Genomic DNA, 26,639 nt, shown 5'->3' on the forward strand with positions numbered 1-26,639 from the left:
AAATACGGAATGCTGAAGTAGGCACACAGTATACAACTATTTAAATATTAATTCAGATTTTTTTCACAAAACAATCAACACCTTAAATATTTCATTGCTTCTTAAAATTGTCATTTCCATACATACGATGCATCATTTGCATCTGGAAGGCATCTTTTAAATGAGCCAAGGAGTCTTATTTACTAGGAATCACGATCACTGTCAATTTTTCTACCTGCTAAATAATAATGACATACTTAAACGTGGAGCTTGCTGCTCTTCTGACCACATGCAGATTATATTTTCAAAATATTAACATATATGTAGCAAGGCTTTTGTAGATGATGGTTTTCCTTAGAGATTACTTTTTATTATTTTAATTTGCCATTGAGAAGCATCCATATTTATGATTCAAAGTAGTAGTCATTTGGGGATAACACTATTTTAAAAGCTCTCCTTCTAAATATTCTTGAGAAATTATAATTAAAAGCACAGTCACTGTGTTTTTTTAACCCTGCCAACAAGAAAGGATGAGTCTATAAGCTTTATAAAGGCAAGACGTTGACACACACACACACACACACACACACACTTTAATTTTCTCCAATTTCTAACAAGTCAGTTCAACAAACAGATACATTCTTTTGGAGAATAGGATTGAAATAGTGACAGAAGTTTAAAAATCTTGTCCAGAAGAAAGTCAGAGTTTAGGCAAAGTGGCAAATACATAAATTTCCTAATCTTCCCCCTCCTCGAATATATAATTACAAGGTAGGAATTTTTGAATGTCATATTACATATTAGCTAGGACGATGAGACGGCAACACTATGCCTGTAACAGCTATAGAGACATACAACAGGGGACAATTATAAAACTGATGGTGTCTGAGAAAATGGCCAAATGAGAAAACTACATATTTTATCATGCACTTGAGAGATGGAAAGAGATAAAAAGTGCTTCTAAATAGAGGCAAAATAATTTTTTAAAATACAGAAAGTAAGGCGGATGAAGGATAATGAGTCTTGTGTTTCACAAGCACAAAAATATCTGAAATGTGTTTGGCTTTTCTATACTCTGACTCTCTCAGTCCATGGTTAAACCTGCCAGTTTACACAAGCAGTAAATATATTTGAATACATATTTTTAAACCATTAAAGACGAGTATCATTTCTTATTTCTCTCTGTATTTCATGGTTAGATTAAAAAAGTGTTTGTTGGCTGAGACCCTAATATTTGCACTCATGTCTATAAGGGAGTTAACAATGTAGACATGGGGAAGGTGAAGATTGATTTTCCAATTTATTGGCCCAGTGCCAGGCCATAGGGACCACTGCAGAGGAGGTGGCTTGAAAATGACAAATAATGTTAGAGCTCCCAAGCAGCTCAAGAAGTTAAAAGTCACCTCACAGCAGGGGACATCCACCTCAGAGGACAGCCCTACAGTCATTCATTAATGCATAGAGTTGCTCAAGGAGAGCCCTGAATCTGCATGGAGTTTATATCAGAGGGCAGTTTGGAGAACGCTTATTTCGGAATGACTAACTGTAAATATTCTGTGAACCTATTTCAGACTTCTGCTGAAATAGGACAAACTGCATATTCAGTTAAAGTATGTAAGGAAAGTGTCTGTTAAAGCAGGTTTTTGGTCTTGGTGGTGAAAATTTCATCAAACATTATCAACAATCAAAGGCATGAGGGAATTTGGAAGAAGTTAGCAAATTCTAGTCATTTAATTAATAAGGAAAAATAAGATTACTTTGTGGCAATCGCTATGAAGCGACAATTTATTTTTGTTATTTTCAAAGTAAGAGGAAAGCACTCAAGTGTTGCCATATGTCCAGCCTAGACCTGCAGAGGTGCCAGATGTGCAGCCTAGACCTGTAGCGGTGGGCAGTCCAGCCTAGACCTGCAGAGGTGCCAGATGTCCAGCCTAGACCTGCAGAGGTGCCAGATGTTCAGCCTAGACCTGCAGAGGTGCCAGATGTGCAGCCTAGACCTGTAGCGGTGGGCAGTCCAGCCTAGACCTGCAGCGGTGCCAGATGTCCAGCCTAGACCTGCAGCGGTGGGCAGTCCAGCGTGGTGAAGAAATGAGTATGCGGCCTTGCTCAGTGAGCACTGCACAGAAACTGTCTGCACACACAACTCTTGTGCATGAGTGCAGGGTGTGTAAATACAAATAGCATCAAAAATTATTTATTACTAATTTAGTTCTTGAGATGCTTAATTTGCTTTAGTTTTAGAATTGCTTCTGCCTCCAGATTTATCTCACTGGTCAACAACATTCCTGAGCAGAAGTTCACATTGTGATCAACTCTTGTATGACTTAATATTACTACTTCTATTATTACACATGTGGCAAAAAAAGCAGATCAATAAAGTGCTTAAAAATGTCAGTAACTTGGTTCATTTAACTCCAATTTTGAATAAGTATTATTTTGTGCTAAAAACTTTCTAAACTGAAATGGCCAAATACTGACTTTTTATCCATGCAACTCAAGAGCTTAAGGAAAAATATTTTATGAAAAATATTCTTTCACTGTTTGACCTTTATCATTTACTTTGCTAACAGTACTTTCATTGCAGAGTCAGAAGTAATCCTTAATAAAAATAAATCCTTCCAGAGATAAAATATCATGGCCTAGTGAGTTTAATAAATATAATTTACTTCCCAGTTCCACTGAAATATGAAAAAATGTCTTTTAAAGGACTGATTTTTAATGATAATAACATAATAAATTGAAAGATAACTTTTATAAGAAGTATAGGTACTCCAGTAAAGCTTTATAAACATGATCAAGTCTTAGCAACAGCCACAGTAATGTGCATTTACAGAAACACATCAACTTCATCTTTCTGCTTTGGGTTCTAGTACATATTCTTGACATTCCTGTCTAAGGAATAGGAAGACAGAGGAAGGGACCTGGGGCTAGTTCTTTTTTTTAAATTTTTTTTTCCTCAAGGGAGAAAGGGACCCCAAACAAAAGCACACTGAAGGTGAAGGGGAAGACAGCAATTGCAGGATCCCAGGGAATGCTCTTGGCCTTGGAGGGTCAAGATGCTGGAGAAGGGAAAGGAGAGCAGAAATAGACGTGACTTACATCTCAGGATGTAAAAACCAGTTTCTGGACGATGATGAAATGAGACAGCAAAAGAAAATAGATCATGTGATTACATTATGTCTCTCCATCCAGTCTTTCTCTGTGGTGCTGGGAATGGAGCTAGGGCCTCAAGCATGCTATGCCAGCACTTCTACCCCTGAGCTATATACAGGCCCAGCCTGTTCCCTTTCCTAACACCCAGAACCTATTGGAATTACTTTTAAAATGCTGGGAAAATGTCAGGCTACTCAAGTGGGAAAGCTCATTTGTTGTTAGGTAAATAGGGTATTTGTGGGATAGCAAGACTTGAAAAAGGTGGTTAAATCTCTGGTAGGATTTGTTTTCTGAGCATGCATGAGTGAGTTAAAATGCATCATTAATTACCAACTAGAAGTTTTATTTCAACAGACAATGCTGGATTTTTACTAGTCAACTTCGTATCCTATTATATCCTGTTTTATCTGAAGCTGTAAAACAGTGCCTAACTCAATAAACACTGAATTACATCACGAATGTTCTAAAACCATTGTGACATGCCAATGAACTACAGAAATCAATTATGCTCCACCTAGTATTTTGACAAGTAAAACAGGAAGTCTGGAGAACACTGTAATGCTATTTTGAAAACTGTTTCTGATAGCTTATAGGACATCAGTGTTAGTGGGTGCTACAATCATCTCAGGGTGTTGTGACAGGGGCTAAATGTTTATGTGGAGGATGGAAGCAAGATGGAGTGAGGCTGAAAGCAAACCTCCATGTTTTCATGAAGCTTTCACTGTTATAGTGACGTGGTTAGGGGGCTGTAATGCCAGACGCCTGAAAACCATAACTGTGCGTTTGTGTGTTAAGTAGATGTCATGGTGGACATAAGATCAGAGGACATTGTGCAAGAATGGGTTCTCTTCTACTGTGAGTCCCGGGGATCCAACTAAGATGGCCAGGCTCGGCAGCGAGCACTTTGACCTGCTGAGTCATCTGGCAGGCTAGGGTCAGACTTCTGAGGTGTGCTCTAGGGAGCAGACTATTTGTAGACTGAAGTGTGAAAGCATTTCTGCGGAGTTGGGCTACCTATGAGCCCCACACCAAGTTGCCTGATGAATGTGCATACCTGTACCCATAGGTGCTTCTCCGGGGAGCACTTCTAACCTCAGGAGCCTTTCTTTCAGCAGCTCTTTTGGATTTCTATTTTTGGTTTCACTCCTAGTTTGTAACGTGTAAGTTTCTACTTTGAATTTGTAAGAAGTCTAAATAATGAAAAGTAACTTTTACTCATTGCTTGGTTGGCACTTGTAACTGCTAGATTCATAGAATTCAAGATCCTCACAATTTTGAGTTATTTAGTACTACATGAATGTGGAAATAAAATTTACTTTGATTGGAATGTATTTTAGCATTACTTTTCATAAGTCAAGTTTTTGTAGGGTTGATATTAGTTCCCAGAATCTGGATTCTTTTTAGCTGTTTTTGGAATAGTTTTCAGTAAATAATAGCTTAGGTATCTCCTAAAGAATTGAAAGTTGACAGCTGTATAAGAGAGCTTAATATATTACAATGGAATAAATTTCTCCCAACTAGAACACTAGAACAATTTATTTCTTTAAAGGTACAAAATAGATAATTGAATCAGCAAACATCATATCACTCTGAGTTTCGTTATCACTCTTGATTACATAGACTTAATTAATGTTTTATGTAAAAACATATTTTAACTCCTTTTATATACAAGAAAACATTAAACCTATAATATGTAAACAAAACAAGTGGTGTAGCCCTGGTATAAGGAGACCTTCTCAAGGACCGAGACAACGCCTATAAGAAAAACATCTTTCAACAAAGAAGGGTTCATTCCGCAAAAATTTAACTAAGAATAGATTTTCAATTTGCTTGGTTGTCTGACTAAATAACAAGATCACAGAGCACTTTAAACTTGCAGATCACATGCATCATAAGGGGAAGAAAATAAAGGCTTTAAAAACTTAGTATGAAATGCATTCAACAGAAACAACTGTCACGGTGCCCCTGCCACCTTCTTCAGGCTAATGAACGTCCCATACCTGTCTCTTCAACATTGTCATATCTGTCTGTCTGCATTTGTTATTTCCTCTCGAAGTGCAGGGTGTAACTTTCCTTTGCTTTCTAGACTGGCATGTTATGAGAATAAATAAACACATAGAGCTAAAACTTAAATACATCATAGTCTTTTATACAAAGTAGTTTTTTGCGGTCTCATGATTTCACTGCCTCATACCTACCATTCTATTAGCTGTCCTGAGTTTCAAATGTATTTTGTGCTGAGTGAAAACATTTTCGTTTGCAGTAAAAATATACATACACACTTATATACGTAAATACTCATGAACATGTATTTATTCAAAGGTTTATTTATATCCTGACGAGCTGATGCATAGAGTTAAGAGTTAAGGCAAATAAATGTGTTAGTTTCTCTTACGACACAAACGCAACACTCCTTTCCCTCAGAGCATTATAATGTCACGTAGCTGAGTTGATTCTTCCTTATTAGGAAAAAGAAGTATTTTATAGTTAAAAGAGTTTAATGGCATTAGCATATGGGAAACAGGAAGGTTGTTATTAAGTATGTTCATACAATAATTTAAATCCTTCTGTTTGTACTCTGTGTACAGGACCAAGGGAGGGACTAGTTGTGTGGATGTAGGCAGGACCTGTGTTTTGGTACAGGTGTTGGGTCTACTTGAAGTTTGCTGGTCAAGGACACTTGATTTTTGACCCCCTCTAAACCAGAACACCACACTTAGGTGGTAAATTTTCTTTTTTAAAAAATTGAAAAGTTTGTGTCCATGTGATATGTGTGGTATGTGTTTGTGGGTGTGTGCAGGAGAGCACATGTGGAGGTGAGGCCAGTGTGAGCTGTTTTCCTTTACTGTTCTTCACAGTGCTTTCTCAGATGGGGTCTCCTACGAAACCTGAGGCTTAGCAATGTAAAAGATCAGCTGGTCACCAATCCCAGGTCTTTCTGCCTCTGTTTCCCACACTAGGATTATAGGACTATGCGACCATGTATGGCTCCTTACAAGGGTGCTGGGGCTCCAAACTCAGGTCCCTTGCTTGCACAGCAAACATTTCACTGACAAAGCCATCTCCCAGGCCCCAGGACATTTATTATAAATGTCCACTGCTTATGTATTTCTAGAACAGTGTGTTTGGCACTGTGTGACTGGACCGGGGTCTAGGGATTTTGAGGTCTGGTTTCCAGATCCACCAGAACATTATTTGACCATTTAAGTATATCACCAAGAATCTTAATGTTATGAACTAAAAATTCTTCAATGGAAATATTAGGTTTGCCTTGCAATTCAATATTCAAAAGAAACACTTGCACACACTTCAATATAGAATATTTAGAAGCATTCATGGAAAGAAAACTAAAACACTCAATAGAGTCAATAAAACACATAGCCTTAAGATTTTAGAATAAAGAAATTTAGTATTTTTTATATATTCGCCACACTCTTTGCATGTAATTCCTATAACTGAACTCTATACTTAAAAATGTAAATCCAGAATTCACATATTGGCTTGCAAACCAATATTCTTAGTTTTTAAAGATAGAATGATCCTCCTTAAAGGAGATTTTGAGGGGCTAGAGAGGTGGTCAGAGGGCAAAGGCAACTGCCATGCAGGCTTAGTTATGTTCAATCCCGGGCGCCCACACCAAGGTGGAAGTAGAGGGCTGACTCTGTCCGAGTTATCTTTGACTTTAACATGGGTGCCCTGGCACGTGCACTCCTTCCCCACATCACAGACACACAATAATAATGAGATTTTGAAAATTAGTTACCTACTGAGTTAAGCACGAGAACAAGTTATTTCTTAATGTCTTCATATTTCTGACCTGCTGTTTAAAGACTGGACAAGGCACTGGGGTGGGTAGGTCACCTGAGCTGTGCTTAGACTTTGTTGGGAATGAAAAGTTGGACCATGCTTCCTAGCCATCTGCTTCTGCCCCATGAAGCCATGCAAGAAGGGAAGAACTGGCACTGTACTGCTTCAGAGGTCCACAGAAACATCACCCACAGGGACCTGTTCCTTTGTCAGTCAGGAAGGTCACCAAATGTGGTTCACATATGTGGGGAATTCTCTTGATATTTTGACAAAAACATTCTAATCCTGTGTTCTATGATATCAGACTCCAAAGACAGAAGGCAAAAAGAACTGGCTTTTATCTAAAAGAATATTAAAAATATACATATTTGGATTGTCATATGACTTAGTGTGCTATTTGAAAAGGAAAACAGTATTTCTGGAGACTAAACAATTCAGATGAACTTGGGTAGCTGGGAAGGTGGTATTTCAGGATCAGATAAACCTGAGCTCTAATCCTGGCTTAGTCATAGGGTTGTGGATAGCGAGATTCTCTGAGGTTCAAGTTTTCCACCTGTAAAATGAAGACAACACTTTACACTATGAACAACTATACAGATGATGAATGAGTAACAGGTAATCCGTGACAGCTAACGCAGCATTTCACTAATAAAATATATGAGCACATGCTTTCAATCCCTGAATTCAGGAGGCTGAGACAGGAAGATCATGAGTTTGAGGTCAGCATGAGCTATGTACCTTACCTCGAAACAACATCAAAAGACCAAAAGGTGTTTTTTCTTTACTCTTACAGAGAAAGCTGTGCTATCTTCTGATGCCTCATTCTGAATGCCCAGCCTCACTGCTCAATGAGGGTTATCAAAAGAACAAGTATCAGTTTAAACAGGTATTTATGCCAGGCAAGTATGACAGCACATTCAGCTGACATAATTTGCTTCATAACAAAAAGAATTACGGGGGTAAAGTCCTTCTCAATATTATCTCTCTAAAGGAGTTCATCAGTAAATCAACTCATTTTCATAACCAGCTGTAGTAAGATCCATATAGTAATTATTATTTAATTTTATTAGGTCTGATGTTTTTGAATTCTTAACTGACCTAGATTTTTACCATGTATATGTCTTGTTAACCCACACATGCTCAGTCACATGCATAACATTGCCTGACATCCGTCATTAGTCTCTGAGTTACTCATATGCGAAAGCCTTTCTTACATTAATAAATATGCAGTCCATGTGCCTTGATACCCCAGCAATAGCAATCTAGGTTAGACGGATAAATGTTTAGACGGATAAATGGAACAAGAAAACAAATGACTGAGGCTCTATAAAATAAATCTAAACTTGACAATCAGGAAAAAAAAACCCAAAAATATAAATAAATGTAGGTCTTTTCCATAATAGAAACATTGAAATACATCATTATTGAAACACATACATTTGCACATATGAACATAGACCTGACATGAAGCAAACTATGGTAAAGAATATCAAAACTAAATAATAAATGAGACTAACAAGGCTTCAGCAAAATGACTGAGGCATGCTCAATAAATATGGTACATCTTGGAACACGTATGAACTTGATGTTGTTTTAATTTCTAAGTGCATATATTAAACTTTTATTTGTACAATATTAGCTAAGACAGCATGAGTCAGTGAAAAGTTGGAAGCCCCTTATGCACCCTTTAATCATCCTGCTAGACACATAGTTTCACCAGAGTCCTTAAATTAAGAATATCAGGAAGGCACTACTCGCTTCAAATTATCTTTTAAGCCTGCATTCTTTTTTTAAACACAAAAGATCATTGTACAATTCTTCATCGAATACTGACATCAAAACAACACAAAACACAAACTGTGAAGGATGGCGTGTAAGGTGGCAACACCAGGAAAGCGCACACTTGACGTCACCTTCCCAGACATGTGGATGAGAGCGCTCTTCCAGCACAGTGGCATAATGAAGCCTGTCACGTCTACATGGTGACATCAGCAAAGGTGTCGGCAGTTTCCCAACCAGTACCAGCAATCTGGAGTTTCTTCTGTGGGGCTGGAACTGAGCTCAGGGTCTTGTGCATGTAGGACAAGGGGTTGACCACTGAGCTGTATTTCCAACCGCAAACAGTTTAGTTTTAATACGAATGCTGGTGTCCCTGCAATCACCTTTCATTTCCTCCTTTTTGTTTCCCACAAGTCTGGGATCGTCAGTGATGGGCTTCAGGGGTTTTCTCTAATGTTTCCAGGACCAACTTTCTGCTGTTTGAATTAGTTTACCTCTCTAGTGTTCTAGGATAGTTGTTTTTATAACAATTTCTAAGGATTTTATTGTGCAAAACATAGTTCTTTTCTTCTAATGTGTCTATTTTTTTTTTGGCTTAAATTTGCCTCAATTAATAGTGGATGAAGATTTATACTTAATTTGGGTTCAAAACCTCAATACTGATGCTAAAAACATAGTTTAGTTTGAGAAAATTTAAACCAATTCCATGATAAAAAATTCTGGAAATCAGGTTTTCAAGCCTTATTTTATTAGGAAATTTAAATTATTAATTTTTTGTTTTAAAAGGAAGTAGCCATATTCATGCTTGAATTTTCTTGAACAAATCATAAGGAACACACTTGAAGAGAGCTCCTACTTCACACACCCTCTAGTGACCTTTCCTACCCATTCACCTATTTCTTTTGAGCAGCAATAAAAAAAAAAAATCCCCTTCTTTTTGTATTTTTGGATTTTTCAAGGCAAGCTTCATTTACCTGGATACAAATTAAAGCTCGGTAAACAACTTTTATATGGGTGAAGACCAAGGACACATCTCATGAAGCAGGAAACCTTGCCTTCTATGGCTTCTTTTGCAGTGTACAGTCCAATGGTTATGAAACCAATAGAAAGTCAAACAATATTCAAAATGACACAGATGGACAACAAATGACAAAACACATGGAATCCTCTTAGCTGGCATCCTTTCCAAAAGACAAGGCCCTACCATTCTGTAAATAGCATTATAAATACCAAAGAAGTGAGAATCTTCACAACGGGGAAAGGAACATTTCTTATCATAATAAATATTTTGGTACAAAAATTTAAAAACTGTAGAAAACTTTAGTACCTTTGGGTACTTTTTTCTAGTAAAATCATACCTGCTTCAGAACTTGTTTGATTATAGCTGCTAACAACGCTGTTTGGTATCACTGGAGTGGAGGACGCTGCAATTCTTGACTGAGGTGGATTGGGATGTAATGAGTTTCCTAAAGCCACGCCCGACTGACTGAGCATCCCACAGTTCCCGCTAGCCTGAATCTGATTTATTAAACCTGCAAGATGGTGGTTGGGGACTGGGCTGTTATTGTGAACAAAGTTAGTGTTTGCATTGTGGCAGTGCACGGCTTCCCCTCTTAAAGGTATGCTCTGTGTCAGTGAGTTCTGAAGAACACTGGAATTCATATTAGGATCTGGAAAATGCAGCTGGTTAGCAGAGCAAGGCAAAGCAGTATTCGATCCCCCACAACCCGGGGTACTATTGCTACTCAAGTGAGAGCTTTGACAACTCATAGACTGTAGTAACTGAGACATTGAACTTATGGGAAATGACCCCTGCCCCTGCTTCCTTAGCAAGTCGGGTCCAGGTTTAGGAACTGCAGAACTATCCATTTGAGACTGTCTGAGCAAACTCAACACTGTGGTAGGTGGCTGTTTTCTTTTCCGTAACGAGTCTTTTTGCTGAGACATCAACTTATCTCTTAGTGCTGCTCGACCACTTTGACCTTCACCTGTAGGGAGAAGCATGTTGGCAGTTGGAGGGAACATGGTGTTTAAAGTGCTATGTCCTTCAGTGTTGCCACTGCTGGCAACAGCTCCAGAGTTGTTACTGCTGCTACTGTTGTTACCAGCAAGTTTGTTTTGATTTGCTAGCTGTGCTTTGGCTGCTGCTGAGAGTAAACTACTTGCTGGAAAGGAGGCAGCATTGTGCTGGTTCAAGATCTGATTTAAAGGCATTCCCAGCAAACCAGGCTGACTCTTTACAGAACCATTTCCGGCAGATGTGGCAGGAAAAGCTGCACTGCTTGGGGTATTAAGTACATTACTCATTCCAGCAATTAATGGGTTAGGGATATCCTTGTACTGATGATGTCCATCAGACTTGGTAGAAGGGCTTGATGGCATTGATGGCCTTGGGGAACCTATTGTTGACCTTGGTGACCTAGGCAGAACCTTCATGCCACTACAAGTGGCCTGGGGTCCTACAGGTGGCATCATGAAATTTCCATGATCGGATGATGTGGAAGATGAGCGTGATCTTTGGGGCGATGCCTCAATCCTTCCAATTCCAGTCCCCATCATGTGCACTGGGGATGTCACTGGAGAAGGGGACAGGGAGGTTGAAGCTGAATGCTGAATTCTTTGTACATGACTCCCATGATTCATATGACCAGGTTTTACAGTTGGCAAAGGGAGATTACTTGGCAAAGGAACAACAGCAGGAGGCATGCTTACATTCATCACAGGTACCTGAGAGTGGACATTTGAATGGAAACTGGTTGAATTAATGATAACAGGGTTCTGATTCACTGGTTTACTAGGAATAGGGTCAAGGATGCCAAGTGGATCTTTCTCAGATGTTAATGGCTTTTTCTGAAGAGCACAAGAAGGTGGAGGAGGGGGAGGTGGGCCTTGGGGTGGTTTGTGGTGGAACATTGCTCGTGGTATTTCCATATTAGTTGAAAAATTACACATTGGTTTTTTCATTACTGGACTCTTTGTAGTCAAGGTTGGGGAAAGAGGTATATTAGTTCTTCCAGCCATTGCACAGGATGACTGCACTGGAGAACCATGTAGCATTACTGAAGGTGGAGAAAGAGGAGTCCTATTCAGGTGAATAGGACTGGCATTGGGAGCTCCATGAAAACCAGGGTTATTTCTTGTGAAGACATCAGGGCTTCCAAGCGGGTCAGTCCTTGGAGAGATTGAGCCATCTCCATAGATCTGGGAACCTGATGATGCTGGGCTGGGTAGGCCTCCATGGCTGCCACGGAATGGAGATTTCTGTCCATGTTCACTGCTGCCCAATCTCTGTCGGGGGTGGACAGGGTGGAGTTCTTGCTGCTGGCTTCCAGGCAGGTCTTGCACATATAGTCTTCCCATGGCATTTGCTGATCCAGCCATTAACTTGAAAGGGTTCTTACATTCAGGCATTGCAGAGTTTGTAACTCCTTCGTGAGACTTGTTTCTTACTGATCTTGGAGCTGCTGCCCGTGAAGGTGCTACCGGAGATGCATCTGAGTGACAGAGAGAAAACAATTCCGTTCATTGTCTCGATTACTTTGTGTTGGGAAAAAGGGAGGGAAAGAGAAAATTTAGGAGGGTGAGACAAGGACACCTGGGAATACAAATTTACGAACAGAAGCTGTAACACTATGCAACTAAAAATCTTGTATAAGCTATATTAAACTTTAAACAAAGTACATGATTCACCAATAGTTCATGAAAGGTTCTTGATAATTGTTACACTTGTTTACTCCGTGTTTCTTAAGAAAACATGGGCATAACAGTCAGCACAGACTCACATTAGCCATTTTAATATTTAGAATTTGCAAAATCAAAACTGACAGCCCAGATGGTGATGGCGCTGTTACTGTTTTACTAAATTTGCAAATTTTAAGAACAGTCATAATGGAAAGTTGTAATCTCTGTGGCACTTTTTCTTACGTTACTTAAATAAATTGCTATTTCTACAAGACAATGTGTTACTCTGTTACTGTTTCAATTACTTGAACAAAACCTCCCCAGATGCTACGGTAAGAGCTCCTTATCCCCAAATTGTGACTGTAAGAGTAAGCTCTTAATTTCTGTGATTCGAGTGAATGAAGTTCCAGTCCCTCTAACGGCAAGATGGTAATAATGTATGTAGTGATCCGATCATACTTAGAGCTTCCTATCATCTCCAAAATACTCTATAACACAATTTCTTAATTGGTTCCTATTGTAAAGATAGTTTTAGTCTGCCAACTTAGGTAAAATCCTTTTATATAAGGACAGACTTCTCATCTAAAATTTAGTTGGGGTATTAGAGTCTTCAGCACCGGGCTGCAATTGAGTATTCCCTTTCTGCATCAGTTTACTTCTCCATCCTTCTGGAATTCCTTCAGTTCCTTTGGAGATCAGACAGAATACGGGCAACAAAAGGAAGCTGGCTTATCATACAGAATTTTTAGCCTATCATGTCAGAATTCTAGGTTTAATTTTTTTAAGGCCCGAAGGAGAGTTATGTATTATATAAAGTTGCACCTTCTGAAACAAAAATGCCGAATAATATTCTCCTATGCTAATTCCCACTAATCTGTGCTGGCTGCTTAGAGAGCTGTGTTGAAAAGAATGCGGCTATAGCTGTACTCTATGAGAAAATGCCAGAAAGTCTATTAAGGCAAAGGCGATGAAAGTGGCACCAATCATACTACATATTTGCCGTATCTATTTTGAGACTTAAAAACATATTAGCAATTATACTTAGATTCATTTGCAATCAGAGATATACTTAAAGGGATAATTGCACACTTAAAATGAATCAACTTCTACTATGTGCCAAAAGAGTATACAGGTCAAATCATATACTAACTTCTAAGACAGCATTTCTCAACCTTGGGTACACAGATGCCAGGACAAAGAGAGAAGTGAACGTGTCCCCTTCCTCCTTGGAATACGTAGACTTTCTGATTATAGCTCGGCAGATGTTCTTTGAAAGAGTGATAATGTTCGTACTCAACAACATGACAGAGGACAGAAGATATATGGAACTGAGGATAGTTTTCTTGTTATAGAGGGAATTATCAAAGGTTTTTAATTAAAGAAATCACGAGTTAAGATATCAGGACATTGTATCTGGTGTATAATGAGAATAGGGTTAATGTAGTACTAAGATCATGGACTATATTCTATATAGTAATGAGTCACCCATCTGCATATTTTCTAGTTATCAATATATTTACATAATTATCTATAGTTCCATGATTCAGATACGACAGTAGTGACATTTTAAAATATTCAGCTAACAGAATTTATACAATAGTTATGATTTAGAAAGGATTTCTTCTATCCCTGAGGATATATTGTTACTATCTTTAAAACAGCAGGAATGTTAAGTAGACAAACAAGAGCCAGGCTGACGCTGAGTGACAGGGGCTAAGGGCAGTCAGCACGGGTGAAGCTTGGCACTGGTCAGGCGCTGCCGAGTGTAGTCAAGTAGGACACAGGAAAGAGCATATGGGAAGCTAAGGTAATATTTATGCTAGAGGGAGGTGAAAACTGCCTCAGTAAGTCTGAAGTTTTTAATTACTTAAACCTTAGTTTATGGTAACAGTCTGTAGCTGGTAAAGTAGTACACTTAATTCAACAACACAAACCATTCTAAAGGGATATGGGGCATACTTCTCACTGTATCTTTAATTACAAGAACTAACAACTTGTATGGAGAGGTACAGCAAAAAGAGACCTAGATCCAGACTGTGGAGAATGGAATATGTTGTGATATAAAGCATACAGGATCAGCACAGTTAAGCACAGTGTGGGCTGGAGGTGGCTCAGTGGTTAACAACACTTGCTATTCTTACAGAGGACTGGGTTGGCTTCCGAGCAACCAAACAGCAGCTCACAACCACCTGTAACTCTAGTTCCAGGAGATGAGACATCCTTATTTGAGCACATACGTACATGCAGGTAAACACATATAAAATAAATATATCTTAAAAATAGAATATATATAACACATGTGCCATATACTTGCAAAGTGATAATAGCCACACTAAGGTGGGAGAGCAACGGTGAATTTTAAATAATTTGTTACTATCAAATATACCTGTACAACGTTGGAGACAATTTGTATTTTAAAAACTAGGCTTGTTGAGAAAGAAGTTCCCTGAAAGGCTTTTTTCCTCACCTACCCCAGTGGAGCAGTTCTTTCGATTACTCCTCGTTTAGAGTTAGTGACTACTGGACAGCAGCTCGATGCCAACAACAACTGAAGGCCAGTTTCTCGTCCTCTGCACTCTTGCCCTCAGTCCTTTCGATTATGTGTATCATGTGCTTATGTTCTTGTATTCAGGGCTCTCAATAGTTTGGCCCCCGTTCATTTATTATTATTTAGTCTCTTACTCGACTCTGGTTATTTCCCGCATCATCCAATAATCATGGCACACTCATGCTGGGAATAAAGTCTCAATTCTTTGCACGTCTACATTATTTTTCAAAGCTGGTTCTGATTCTGAGCCCTAGTCTTTGAGTTCTGCCACTATGTCTGGGATAATTATATGTTATACGTTACATGCATCATGACGACATTTTTCAGAATTTTGTGAGACAGAATCAACTGTCCATTAAGCAAACACTTGGGAGCTCAGCTGCATCCATTCAGAGTTACTGTTTAAATGTTAGACAGGCTGCGCTGTTTTGAAGGGAGTTCACATAAGTGTTATGAGCAGAAGTTCCTCAGCTTCAAGTCATCCCATAGAGTACAAACTCATCAAGGGAAAAATACCTTAACAGTGGAAAAATCGAATGGACCCAATCTTAAGCAAGTAATCAAATTTAATGCTATCAACACAGGATTAGCTGACATGATGTGTCTTTTGGTGAAGATATAACATGATTCCTACCACAGTGAGCAGAACTGTGATGTGAGGAAGCAATTAAGAAATCCAGACGGAGAAACACTCTGCAAAGCTAGCCTTTGTGCCTTAAGATGTCATGTCATCAAAGACTGACACACACTGGGGAACTGAAGATGAAAGATAAGTAAAAGCTTATTATAGTGTACAATCCCTGATTCTATTTTAGATTCTAAAAAGGAATGAACTTTTAAAGAAGCTGAAGAGATATTAGCAGGAGAGTAAAAGGAACTTTAACATAGACTACATGACAGCTCATGGAATTTCACCAGTACGCACTGGATTGTGGTGGCATAGGGGAATGTCCTTTATTTCTACATTCAGATTTATTTCTACATTATATCTTTCCTCATCAGGGAACATTTGATGTTAGGAAAAATATTTATGTCCAACGCAGGCAATCAAACTTAACAGCAGATGGGACTCCAACAAACTCCCCGGCACTTCCCTGTGATTTTGCAGTTTGTCCCGGGGGCGGTGTCAGGGATAGTGAGGCAGCTCAGTGGGTAAAGGCCCCTCCCACCAGGCCTGAAGACCTGGGTCTGACCCAAGAGAGAGACTGCTTCTGCACATTGTCCTCTGATCTTCACGTCTACACTGCGACCATCTATGTGCATGCATACGTGGACACACTTCAATAAGCAACCGTACTAAAAATTTACTTAAAAAGGAATGTGTGTATGTGTTTTGTGTTGGGAGTATATCATAAAAATTTCTGGGCCAAGTGATTTGTACTTGAGTAGGTGCTTAATAAACAGCTATTATGACTAAGTAACTAACATGGCTAATTTCCTTTTATTGACTTGTGATTGAAAATGGACTTTCTCAAGTAATATAACCTGGCTACAGTTTCCCTCAGCTCTGCTCCTCCTAGTTCCTCCCTTCCTTCTGGATCCACTTGCTTTCTGTCTTTCATTAGAAAACAAACAAACTTCTAAGGGCTAATAATAAAGTAAAATATAGAAAGATAAAAAACTTCTAATAATATTGCTAAGCTATATTTGGGGCTTGATCTTATCCATTAATATCTAGTCCTATGTAAGTGGATGTTTTCTTATGAAACAATGTAGCCTTTTTCCCTGTTAGCTTGTCTGAAGGCACTTAAATAAAATTTTAATTTGCTGATTAGAATTGATTTTGATTTTGTTACTGCATGCTATAAGAAAATTTGAGAAATTTTTCAGATAAAATGACAGAACACACAAAACTGTGGATGTTCAAACTATGGCCTGGGAAATCCCTGGCAAAGTGAGTCAGAGAGATTGTCTAACCCTACAGCCATGTGACATACTTGTTCCTCCTCCAGGGCTGGTGAGCACCAGAGAAGGGTGTGGGGCCTCCATGCTTTCATGGAGTGTGGCCACGGCGATGATCTTCCTCTTGTGGGTGCAAAGCTTTGTGACGTCTCCATCCGCTTTAACATCTTCTGCAGTTCTCTGCTTCACAGCAGCTCCAGGATCAAAATTAAACACCTGGAAAAAAACCACAGCATCTGCTTATTGTAGGTCCATGAAAATATTCCATAAAAAAACTCCTGGTTACAAAGAGAAATGCTGTACCTATGAATAGGAATTAAACCTCTGAAGTTTGAAATGGAAGAAAAATAACTTTACATAATTCAAAAATACTTCTGACCAAATAATATTTTTGAGACAATGAAAATTATACACATTTTATGATAGCTAAGCTAATTAAACATAGGGAAGGGTATAATATCTGCTGATATCTCTGATTTTGACACCTCCTGATGGCATAACAGCACAGAAACAAATGGTGCACACAGTGAAAAACATGGAAAGCCACAGCATCCTATAGCCTGATTTTTGCCACAACATCCCTACATGCTTACTTTCCCTGTTGTTTATTTTTATTGCTATATTAATATTTCTGCCTCAGTGATCTAAAAGTCTACTATATGTCAAAAATTCTTATTTACCATATAAATCTCCCCAAATTTATTTATTTATTTAAATTAATTAATTAATTAATTAATTTCCCCAGTCTGATCAAAGCTTGCCCTTCTCCAGCCCTCCCTCACCCACTCCTCCCCCTCCTTTGTACACCGGTCAGCCCTGGCACATCAAACTGCATCAAGACCAGGCATCTCTTCTCCCACCAAGACCAGATGAAGCTACCCAGTAGTTAAATATGGTAACATAAAAAAAGAAAAGGTGTTTTTTTAGTCTTTAGTTTAAAAATTAGTAGCAAATACACATTTCAGAGAATAACTGCCTATTTTCATATGAAATATTCACCCTTTTAAATAACTTTTTTACTTTGTAAAGCAGTAAGGCGACTCCATATTTTTGCTATTAGAGATGAACTCTGTGATTTTAAGAGTATCTGTGGCAGATTTATGGATACCAGTGCTAAGAAGAATGTTAGAGCTGAGCAGCCACAGCAGCGAATGAGCGTGCTACACTATAAACAAAGGCACAATGAAACAGTCACCATGTCACCTTTGAAAATGAAAAACATTTCTTTAAATCTTTAAGCATTCCAATGTTCAATAAAATAATTACAATGAATTAAAGAATAGAAAATAACATAAAAGTAAGGCACCAAATGAGAAAAGCAAAGATATAAAATATCAACAACCAAACAAAAGCCAAAACCACAACCCAAAGCAAAACACTGCTGCACTCGATTGTGACGGTTACCTTGGGAAGAATAAGAGGACATTCCAAGCCACACTTGCATGTTCCATCAGTAAGCAGGTATGTTTTAACCTGCTCCAAGCAAGATAACAAAGACCCACTGGGACTGTAAAAATAGTTTAAAAACAGTCAGGAAATAATTTTGATGACACATACTATAAAAAAAATACAGTTTATAAACTTACTGTCCCTTCACAAGATAATATTTTCCTTATGAGGAAAAACACTTTCTTTGCCAATATTATGTTAGCTACTAAATTACAGACTTTAACACTATCTCTTTCTTTGGAACAGAAATATTTCTCAGAAAAATACATATATTCATAGAAGATGAAAGAAAGCATTTTGAAAACCAGGAATAGATCAAAGATGGGATTCTATTCTTAAGAAAGGACATAAACAGGTAAGAAAGAAAGTAGAAAAATACGCCAAGTATGCTGGGTATTGGTGGTGCACGACTTTAGTCCCAGCACCTGGGAGGCAGAGGCAGGCTATGAATTTGAGGCCAGCCTGGTCTCCAGTGTGAATTCCAGGACAGCAGGGCTACACAGAGAAAGCCTGTAATGAAAAAAAAAAAAAGAAAGAAAGAAAGAAAGAAAGAAAGAAACAACAAAAATTATGAAAAGCAAAGCTATTTATTTGAACCTTTAAGCTTAAGCTCCTTGGGGAGGAAGTGAAACTGGGACATGAAAAGGTTCAAAGCAGAAAGTTTTAAAGAACAACAACAACAAAAAGGAGATAACATTTTCCTCCTATGTCTACTGCTTGACTCTGTGAGGTGGAAGAGCCTCCATGCAGGTGACTTCCCAGCCCGAGTGTGTGAAGAAGAGTCATCTACTTCAAATTCTACCCAGCAGAAAGACTGTACAGAAAGGGAGAGAGGTACCAGGCAGAACTGACAGAAAATGGTGAGCTTTGGAAGAAATGGAGTGTTCGGTAGTCATAAATTTAGAGCTTTGTAGGTCACAGGCCCAGGCTCTGGAGTCACTCAAATAAGTAGGCATGGATCAGTTTCAGGTCTACACAGTAGGTATTAAGTCAGACGAAAGGATAAGTCTGTACTACTTACTTACATTGATTAAAAACAGAATTTGCATCTTAGGACATTTTATTATTTGTAGGTTGATTTTTACAACATAAATGCATACTCTGCTTTGAATTTTATATATGCTTTGAGATTAATTTTATTTGCGACTATTTAGAAAAACCTTCCCTTAATCTTTCTGGTCAGATGCATTGAGAACAATATCCTGTTTCATGTGCGAAGGGTCACTCTTGGATGGAGTCTAGTCCGCCTCCACGGAAACACAGGCAGCACTTGAATCGGGCTAGGTTAACATGCCGCTCATACAGTGTTCACCGGAAATGACACAAGTGACTTCGGCACAAAAGCGAAACCCACAGACATCCTCAACTTACTCAGGTTTCAGATTGTGTGAAAGAACGATCATTTTCACTTTATAGACTGGAGTTTCACCAGAGCGCACAGGCGCAGTAATGGCTCTAAAGTTCTGATAAGTTCAGTCAAAGTGTCACTAAACTATGTCATATTAACTTTTTCCCATGAAGAATTAGTAAATTTAGTAAAAAGAAACTGCTCAATATTTTACTTAAAAGAAAGTGTATAGATGGCAATCTAGAGGGATTTACTTGTAAATTTAGCCTAAAATGAAGAATCCCGAAATTCTATTAAGAATGCTTCTGATGTTGTAAATACTTCCCAGCACCAGTTAGGGCGTTCCCTTCAGTCACAGCTATCTAATTAACTTTTGGGAGTAATAATTGTCCTAAAAATAGTTAGGTCTTAAATCACAGATAAAGCTTAAAGGATTGGAAAAGGGTGGAAAACTCACTCTGGAGCCCGTGTGCCAGGGCAGGGACCGCTGGAGGCTAAACTGAAAACCAAGCTGCAGGGGGAAACGGGCAGAGGAGAGCGCCTGACTTCCCACAGCGCAGAGAGATTCAACTGGTCCTAGCCGGACAGGTCAGATCTATGCTGGCTTGACTGAATGCGGAAACGTTTTAATATTACCTTATCTGGGAAGTTCCTCTCTAAGAATTCTCGATGTTCAGATTTGATTTGGAGACCTCATGCTAAGAGGATTATCAGACATTCATGACTAGGGAGACTTGGAAACTCATGAACAAGGTAACTGTGGTTTCTTAAACCTTAATCTGGTTTTTGACTCTTAGACTTGACCTGATTTTTGCTCACAGCAATGTGATTTCATAAGTAGTTATCAAGACTTTGGACTCACTTGGCCCAGGCTGAATATTCATTTTTTCTTTATAGTCTTTAACAGCCATAAACACAAACCTGTCACGGATAACGTGCAGTGTTGTATTAATGACAAAGTGTTTCTGACAATCTATGGACAACATTGGCGCAGGAATACTTTGAGAGGATTAGTTCTGAGTACTTGAGTTTCTCATTTCCATGGGCTGAGCTTCACTTTCTCTATTATTCCTTCACTACAATTAGCAAAGCAATCCTTTAACATTTCAGAAAAAGAAATAGACATGACAATGGGATTTCAATTGGAATTAAAGTCAACTCAAAAAAATCTTACTCAAACCAAACAAACCCAACTGAGTTCTTGAGTTCTGGCATCTAATTCTTTATGTTCACGTAGCAAAGAATATCTCAGTCATGTCTTTTTAGTTTTTTCCCCTAAGGGCAGGGATTCCAGAATCCCAGACTGGCTTGACTGACTATGTAGCTAAAGCCTGCTTTGAACCCTGGGTGTTCCTACCTCTAACTCCTAAATGCTGAGTTTACAGGTATGCACCACCAATTATGTATATTTCTGTAGTGCTGAAGAATTCTGTTGAAGATAGATTGCAAAAGTCACACTGAAAGTAATACCATGAATATAATGATGTGATGTGTCTTTGAAAAATTTCTGTTCTTAAATTGTATCTCAAAGATTTATGGTATCCAATCTTTCACTCTTTATTAGAAACTACAAAGCAAAGAATGTGGGGGTCAATTATTTAATTTATTTAATATATGGAGAAATATTGGGCCTATTTCTAGTAGTTTACATTTCCTATGGTATTCTTGTTTCTATGTTTCTTTTAGAAAGCTTGGTATTTTCTTTATCCTTATTACAGAGAAGCAGAAAGACAACTTTACACAGACACATGTAAGGCATGAAGATTTTCTTCAGTAATCTAAGGAATTTACATTGCTAAGCAGCACAGAACAAAAATACTTGTGCATTTCCAGCACAGAGGTCATTTATTCAAGCTTATGTTAGGTGCTGTCAGTCACAAGATTTTGTTCCCTTAGAGGAGATCAGTCTTTTACTGCACACGCGGAGGTGACAGAGACCGCGAGGCTCACCTGACGTAAAGCACGCCGCTGTGGTCCACGCGCCGCTGCCAACCCACAGGAACCTGGATAGCTGGAAGACCTCCTTCCTTGTCTCCTCCGTCACACTCTTTGCCTCCATTCATTTTCTGTGTCTGCTTGGGGCGCTCCGAAGATATCAGCAATGCGATGATATCCTTCTAGTACAGAGCATGGTTGCCTTCAAAACTGGGCCAGCATAGCACAGTTTTCCTGGACTACAAAACACATCGGGAAGCTTCGGCTCAGTTTGGAACCAAGTCCTTGAAATCTGCCATCGTGAAAATGTTTCCCATTATAATCTACATTAAATAAAAAATATTTCATTCCTAGGCATGATCTACATGGACAAAAACAAATACTCTCAACCAGGGAAAATCATAGTTTGCCTACGCTGGTACCTGTCTGAAGCAGAGGAGGGAGGGGCTAAAAGTTTTTAGTTGTACATTTCTTTCTTGAGCCTTGGTACTGGACTAAAATGACTGTCTAGAAACGGGTCTGCTCTGACACTACCAGCTGGCTACTGTCTCTAGGTGCCCCCTGCCTTTATAGACCACATTCTTTAAGCTTTCTCTTTATTTTCCAATGTGAATCCAAGGTGTTGCAGGTTGGTTCCTCTGGTGTTTTCATGACTTCAGAATTCCAACAATGTAGCCTGAAATATAAGTAAATATGTAAACTGTAAATTTAATGTTGAAAGTTGAGAAGTCACGTAATTTAAAAATAAACTTTTAAATGTATCTGATTACTTTTGTGTTCTTTGCTGTCAAAAATCATATGTAAAATTCAGTTTTGCTTTTAAGAAAAAAATTTTAGTCTCTTTTCTTTCTAAAGTTTTTTTTTTTTTAAGGAAACAGTAGAAGGAATAAAAATACATTTCCAAATGTAAGGGAAAATTTTCTTTGTATTATTGAAGGGATGAGAGTTGATTTATAGACAAGATTTCATAAAACCTTATATTGTGGTGTACTCTCCTAATTCTTTTATTAATTTATGGCTAGAACAAGGTGCTAATTGAAAAGAAACAACATTGTATGAATATAACTTGTTTTCTTTTTCTTGAAAACTTTATATGTATACATTTATGCTTATATATATTTCAAATTTACTTCTTTGTTTACATTTTTAAAATATTTTATTCTTTAAAAATTTTATACATGTATACAATGTTTCTTTATCATATCTATTCCCCCTTCCCTGTTCCAATTCACTCCAGGATCCCAACTTCATGTTCTCTTATAAACTTTTATTATTATTTTGTTCGGATTTTTAAAAAAATATATTTTTACTTAAAACTATTTACATACCAGCCACAGTCTCCTCTTCCTCCTCTCCTCCCTCACCTTATTCCTACCCTCCCCCCCATCTAGTCCTCCTCTATTTCCACTTAAAATGGTGTAAGGTCTCCCAAGGGAACAAATGGCACATCCAGTTGAGGCAGGACCAACCTCCTCTCCACTGCATCAAGGCTGAACACAGCATCCCAACAAAGGGAATATGTTCCAAAGAGCCAGCCCATGCATCAGGAACAGGTCCTGGTCCCACTGCTAGGTGCCCCACTAAAGAGCAAGCAAGTCAACTGTCACCCGGATTCAGAGGGCTTAGGTGGGCCCAATGCAGGCGCCCTAGCTGTGCGTCCAGAGTCCCCGAGCTCCACAAGCTCAGGTCAGGTCTCTGTGGGTTTCCCCATCACGATGTTGACTACCCCCGCCCCCCCCCTCCGCTCATACAATACCTCTATGTTAAAGTGTTTTGCGTGTATGTATGCCACATGTGTATAGCGTCTGCAGAGGCCAAAAGAGGATACCTGAACTGGAGTTAGAGACAGTTGTTAGCTGCCATGTATGTGCTGGGAACCATTTTTGTGTTCTCCACAAGAGTACTAAGTAAGCCTGGTGGTGGAGGCACTCAGGAGGCAGAGGCAGGTGGATCTCGGTGAGTTTGAGGCCATCCTGATCTACAGAGTGAGTTCTAGGACAGGCTCCACAGCCACACAAGAAACCCTGTCTCGAAAAACCAAAAGAAACAAAAACAAAAACAAAAAAAGAAAAAAAGAAAGAAAGAAACAAACAAACAAAAAGAAGTGCTCTGAACAGATGAGCCACCTCCCCAGCTTCTCTACTTTTGAGTACTAAGTCATTACCAGTTTGTATTCCCCCTTCCACTTGGACACTTTTGTATGACATTAAATATTTTCCCCAAACATTACTTTTAATGATTGGGATGGATTTTTGGGGAATTGATGAGTTAATTTAATTACTTCCATTCCTCCAAAACTGTCATAACCATAAACAAATTCAAGAACTGTTCCTGCACATATAACTACATACATGTTAGTAATTAACTTAGAATTATTTAATAGAAGTGTATGATTTGGGCTCTTCAGACATTCCTTAACTTCATGAAGCAGTCCCAGGAAAGGACGTAAGGTCTTGTTTCTCAAACTACTGAAGCCTATACAACACTGCCCCCTCTCACAAATTACTCAATGTGCTCTCCTTGCTTCCATGATTCTGGTAATCTTATCTCTTATAGAGACCCATCATCCGAGGTGCAGCCATACTTTCTTTTTTTATAACCCGCAGTATAAAAACTGAACACTTTCTCCTGTTTCCCAAATTTAGCATTTTAATATTACTATGCTTCAAAAAGCCAATATTCCACAATGTCCTTTCCTCTTTTTCCTTGGAGACCCATCTTGTTTATGTGGCTTCATGATATTCTATTAAAACATGCTAAAATAGAAATGACTATGATATTCAAGCTACCACCTTGCCCCTAGAGTTTGGGATCTAAGATTCATGTGTTTTTTTTTTTTTTAAATGCTTCAGGTTAATCTGCATTTACTTCACAGAAAGTTCTGCAATGATGAAAATCAAATGTGTGAGTTTACGTACATGTATGCTCGAAGGGAGAGAGCTGTTACAACTCTGCCAATGTTTTTCGTATTTTCAGCCTCCTTTCAATAGTAAATCAGTCTCTGACAATTGGCTTTGAGAGAACTGAATTTCAGTGGCTTCATTTTCTTTGCTGCCCTGGTGTCTTCTAACATTCAGAATTTAAGATGTCATTTTTCGCCAAAACTATAATGTAAACCACAGGCACGCTTTGGTTTGTAATTAATTCACTGATACTTCCTATTTCCGGCGTACCAGCAGCATCAATATGCTTCCTGTCTCCCTTTTCACAGGACTATACACACACTGAGCAGGGACCTAGATTCACTCTGTCCTTCCTGTATTCACGCTTCCTATATTAATTATTTCCTGATGATTATATATATATTCTAGTACACAATTTTATATTCTGTTTATTACTTAAGCTTATGATACATTTTAGCATCACAAGTCTAAAATGAGAGGTTTTTGAAAAGATGCCAATGAATGTATGTATGCTGATAAAATCTAAGACGCATTCTTTTGTGGTCTAGATTTACCCTTAAGGATCTCACAACTTCTGAGTGATAACTTTTGTAGAGAATATAAGGCTTCTATGAAGACTAGGATACTTTTTGGGAACTCTCACTTTCATTAAGTAACACATTAATTGTATTAATAAAGGAACTAGAAACTGAATGAAACAATATAACAATTGAGCTTATATTTGAAAAAGGTACTATTAATACAGTAGACTTCACTTTTCAATCTGTTTTTACTGACATTCTTGTCAATATAAGAATAAAATTAGCTGGGCGGTGGTGGCGCACGCCTTTAATCCCAGCACTTGGGAGGCAGAGGCAGGCGGATCTCTGTGAGTTCGAGACCAGCCTGGTCTACAGAGCTAGTTCCAGGACAGGCTCCAAAGCTACAGAGAAACCCTGTCTCAAAAAAAAACCAAAAAAAAAAAAAAAAAAAAAGAATAAAATTATTATACATTACTAAATGTATTAAAAAGTCAAAAGTCAAACTCAAAAGACTATGAAGATTAAAGATTAGATAACATGACATCATAAAAGTACTAAATAGATATTCTTCCAAAATCTTTCTGAATGACTTCAAATGCCATAAGTCACTGGAATACTGTCACACAAACTTAACAGTAAACATAATGAATTGGCTTTTGTGTGATGATATTCTTTATCAATGCATCTTTATCGATAACAAATTGATCTGTGCTCTGTGGATATACAACAGTAGCATAGAATTAAAAGTCAATGATTCTTCAATTATCAGAAACAGACTGTATGTTAAGTGAAATATGGAAATTGTTTGATACATGATGTAATTAAATCATCACTAAACTTTTTATAACATGATTTTAAAGTTAGTTCATGAAATATTTGTAAATAGGAAGTCTACTCCCATCCTGCATTGGCAAGACTGAATGCTTCAGTTATCAGACTGATAGTAAGTTTCACTTAGAACAATCTTCTGTGCTTACATCTCAAATAGTATATGTACAACAATGGATTTGACTAGAATAAAACACAATATTAGCACCATAGAGAGCTGTATCTAAGTGACTACAACATAATTATCATTTGATTGAATAATAAATAAAATAACCACAACCTTTATGCTCTTTGTTAAATTATGTTTGTTAGAGTAATCCTAGATGGCATTTTCTCTAATTATCTTTTCATAAAATATCAATTATATAAATGCACCCTTCATTGCACCTATCCATCCACAGTCAATGTTCACATATTTATTCAAGTCATGCATTTTTATTTATAAGCATCCCATTTTTCTCATTTTGAAAGGAAACTCTGAAGCATATTAACTCATTTTATACTAGTTATTATTTCCATTTGCTTCTTATTATGACTGGGTGACCACTTCTAAAACATCTTTTTGATACATCTTCTGTAAGAGACTCAAATGCTCTGCTAGGCATGGCGTCCCCAAACAACCATTATCATAACTATATTTTGTTCATCACTTGGACCAGAATATTCTCAATAATGCCTCTTTCCTTGCTTGATAGTCAAAGTTCTCAAAATCTAGATGTTCTCCTTTTCCAGAGCAGGAAGTATAAAAGCCCACAACCTGTGAGGCTCAGCTGTCAACACTGGCTGCTCTTGCAGAGGAGCAGGGT

General features: G+C 38.2%; 1 protein-coding gene across 3 annotated transcripts in view; it reads right to left on the bottom strand.

Annotated features, from left to right (window-relative positions):
• The window catches only part of Mbd5 (methyl-CpG binding domain protein 5), a 124,730-nt gene that overhangs the window by 45,923 nt on the left and 52,168 nt on the right, over positions 1-26,639 (bottom strand). For all 3 annotated transcript variants that reach the window (XM_057754462.1, XM_057754463.1, XM_057754464.1), the window contains exons 3-6: positions 21,597-22,257; positions 18,254-18,356; positions 16,885-17,065; positions 10,077-12,212 (exon numbers count right to left, since the gene is read on the bottom strand). In XM_057754462.1, coding sequence (XP_057610445.1) covers positions 10,077-12,212; positions 16,885-17,065; positions 18,254-18,356; positions 21,597-21,709 — 2,533 coding nt within the window. In that variant the 5' untranslated portion in view covers positions 21,710-22,257. The remainder of the gene's footprint in view (positions 1-10,076; positions 12,213-16,884; positions 17,066-18,253; positions 18,357-21,596; positions 22,258-26,639) is intronic.

The sequence above is a fragment of the Chionomys nivalis genome, chromosome 22 (assembly GCF_950005125.1).
Source record: "Chionomys nivalis chromosome 22, mChiNiv1.1, whole genome shotgun sequence".
Classification (NCBI taxonomy): domain Eukaryota; kingdom Metazoa; phylum Chordata; class Mammalia; order Rodentia; family Cricetidae; genus Chionomys; species Chionomys nivalis.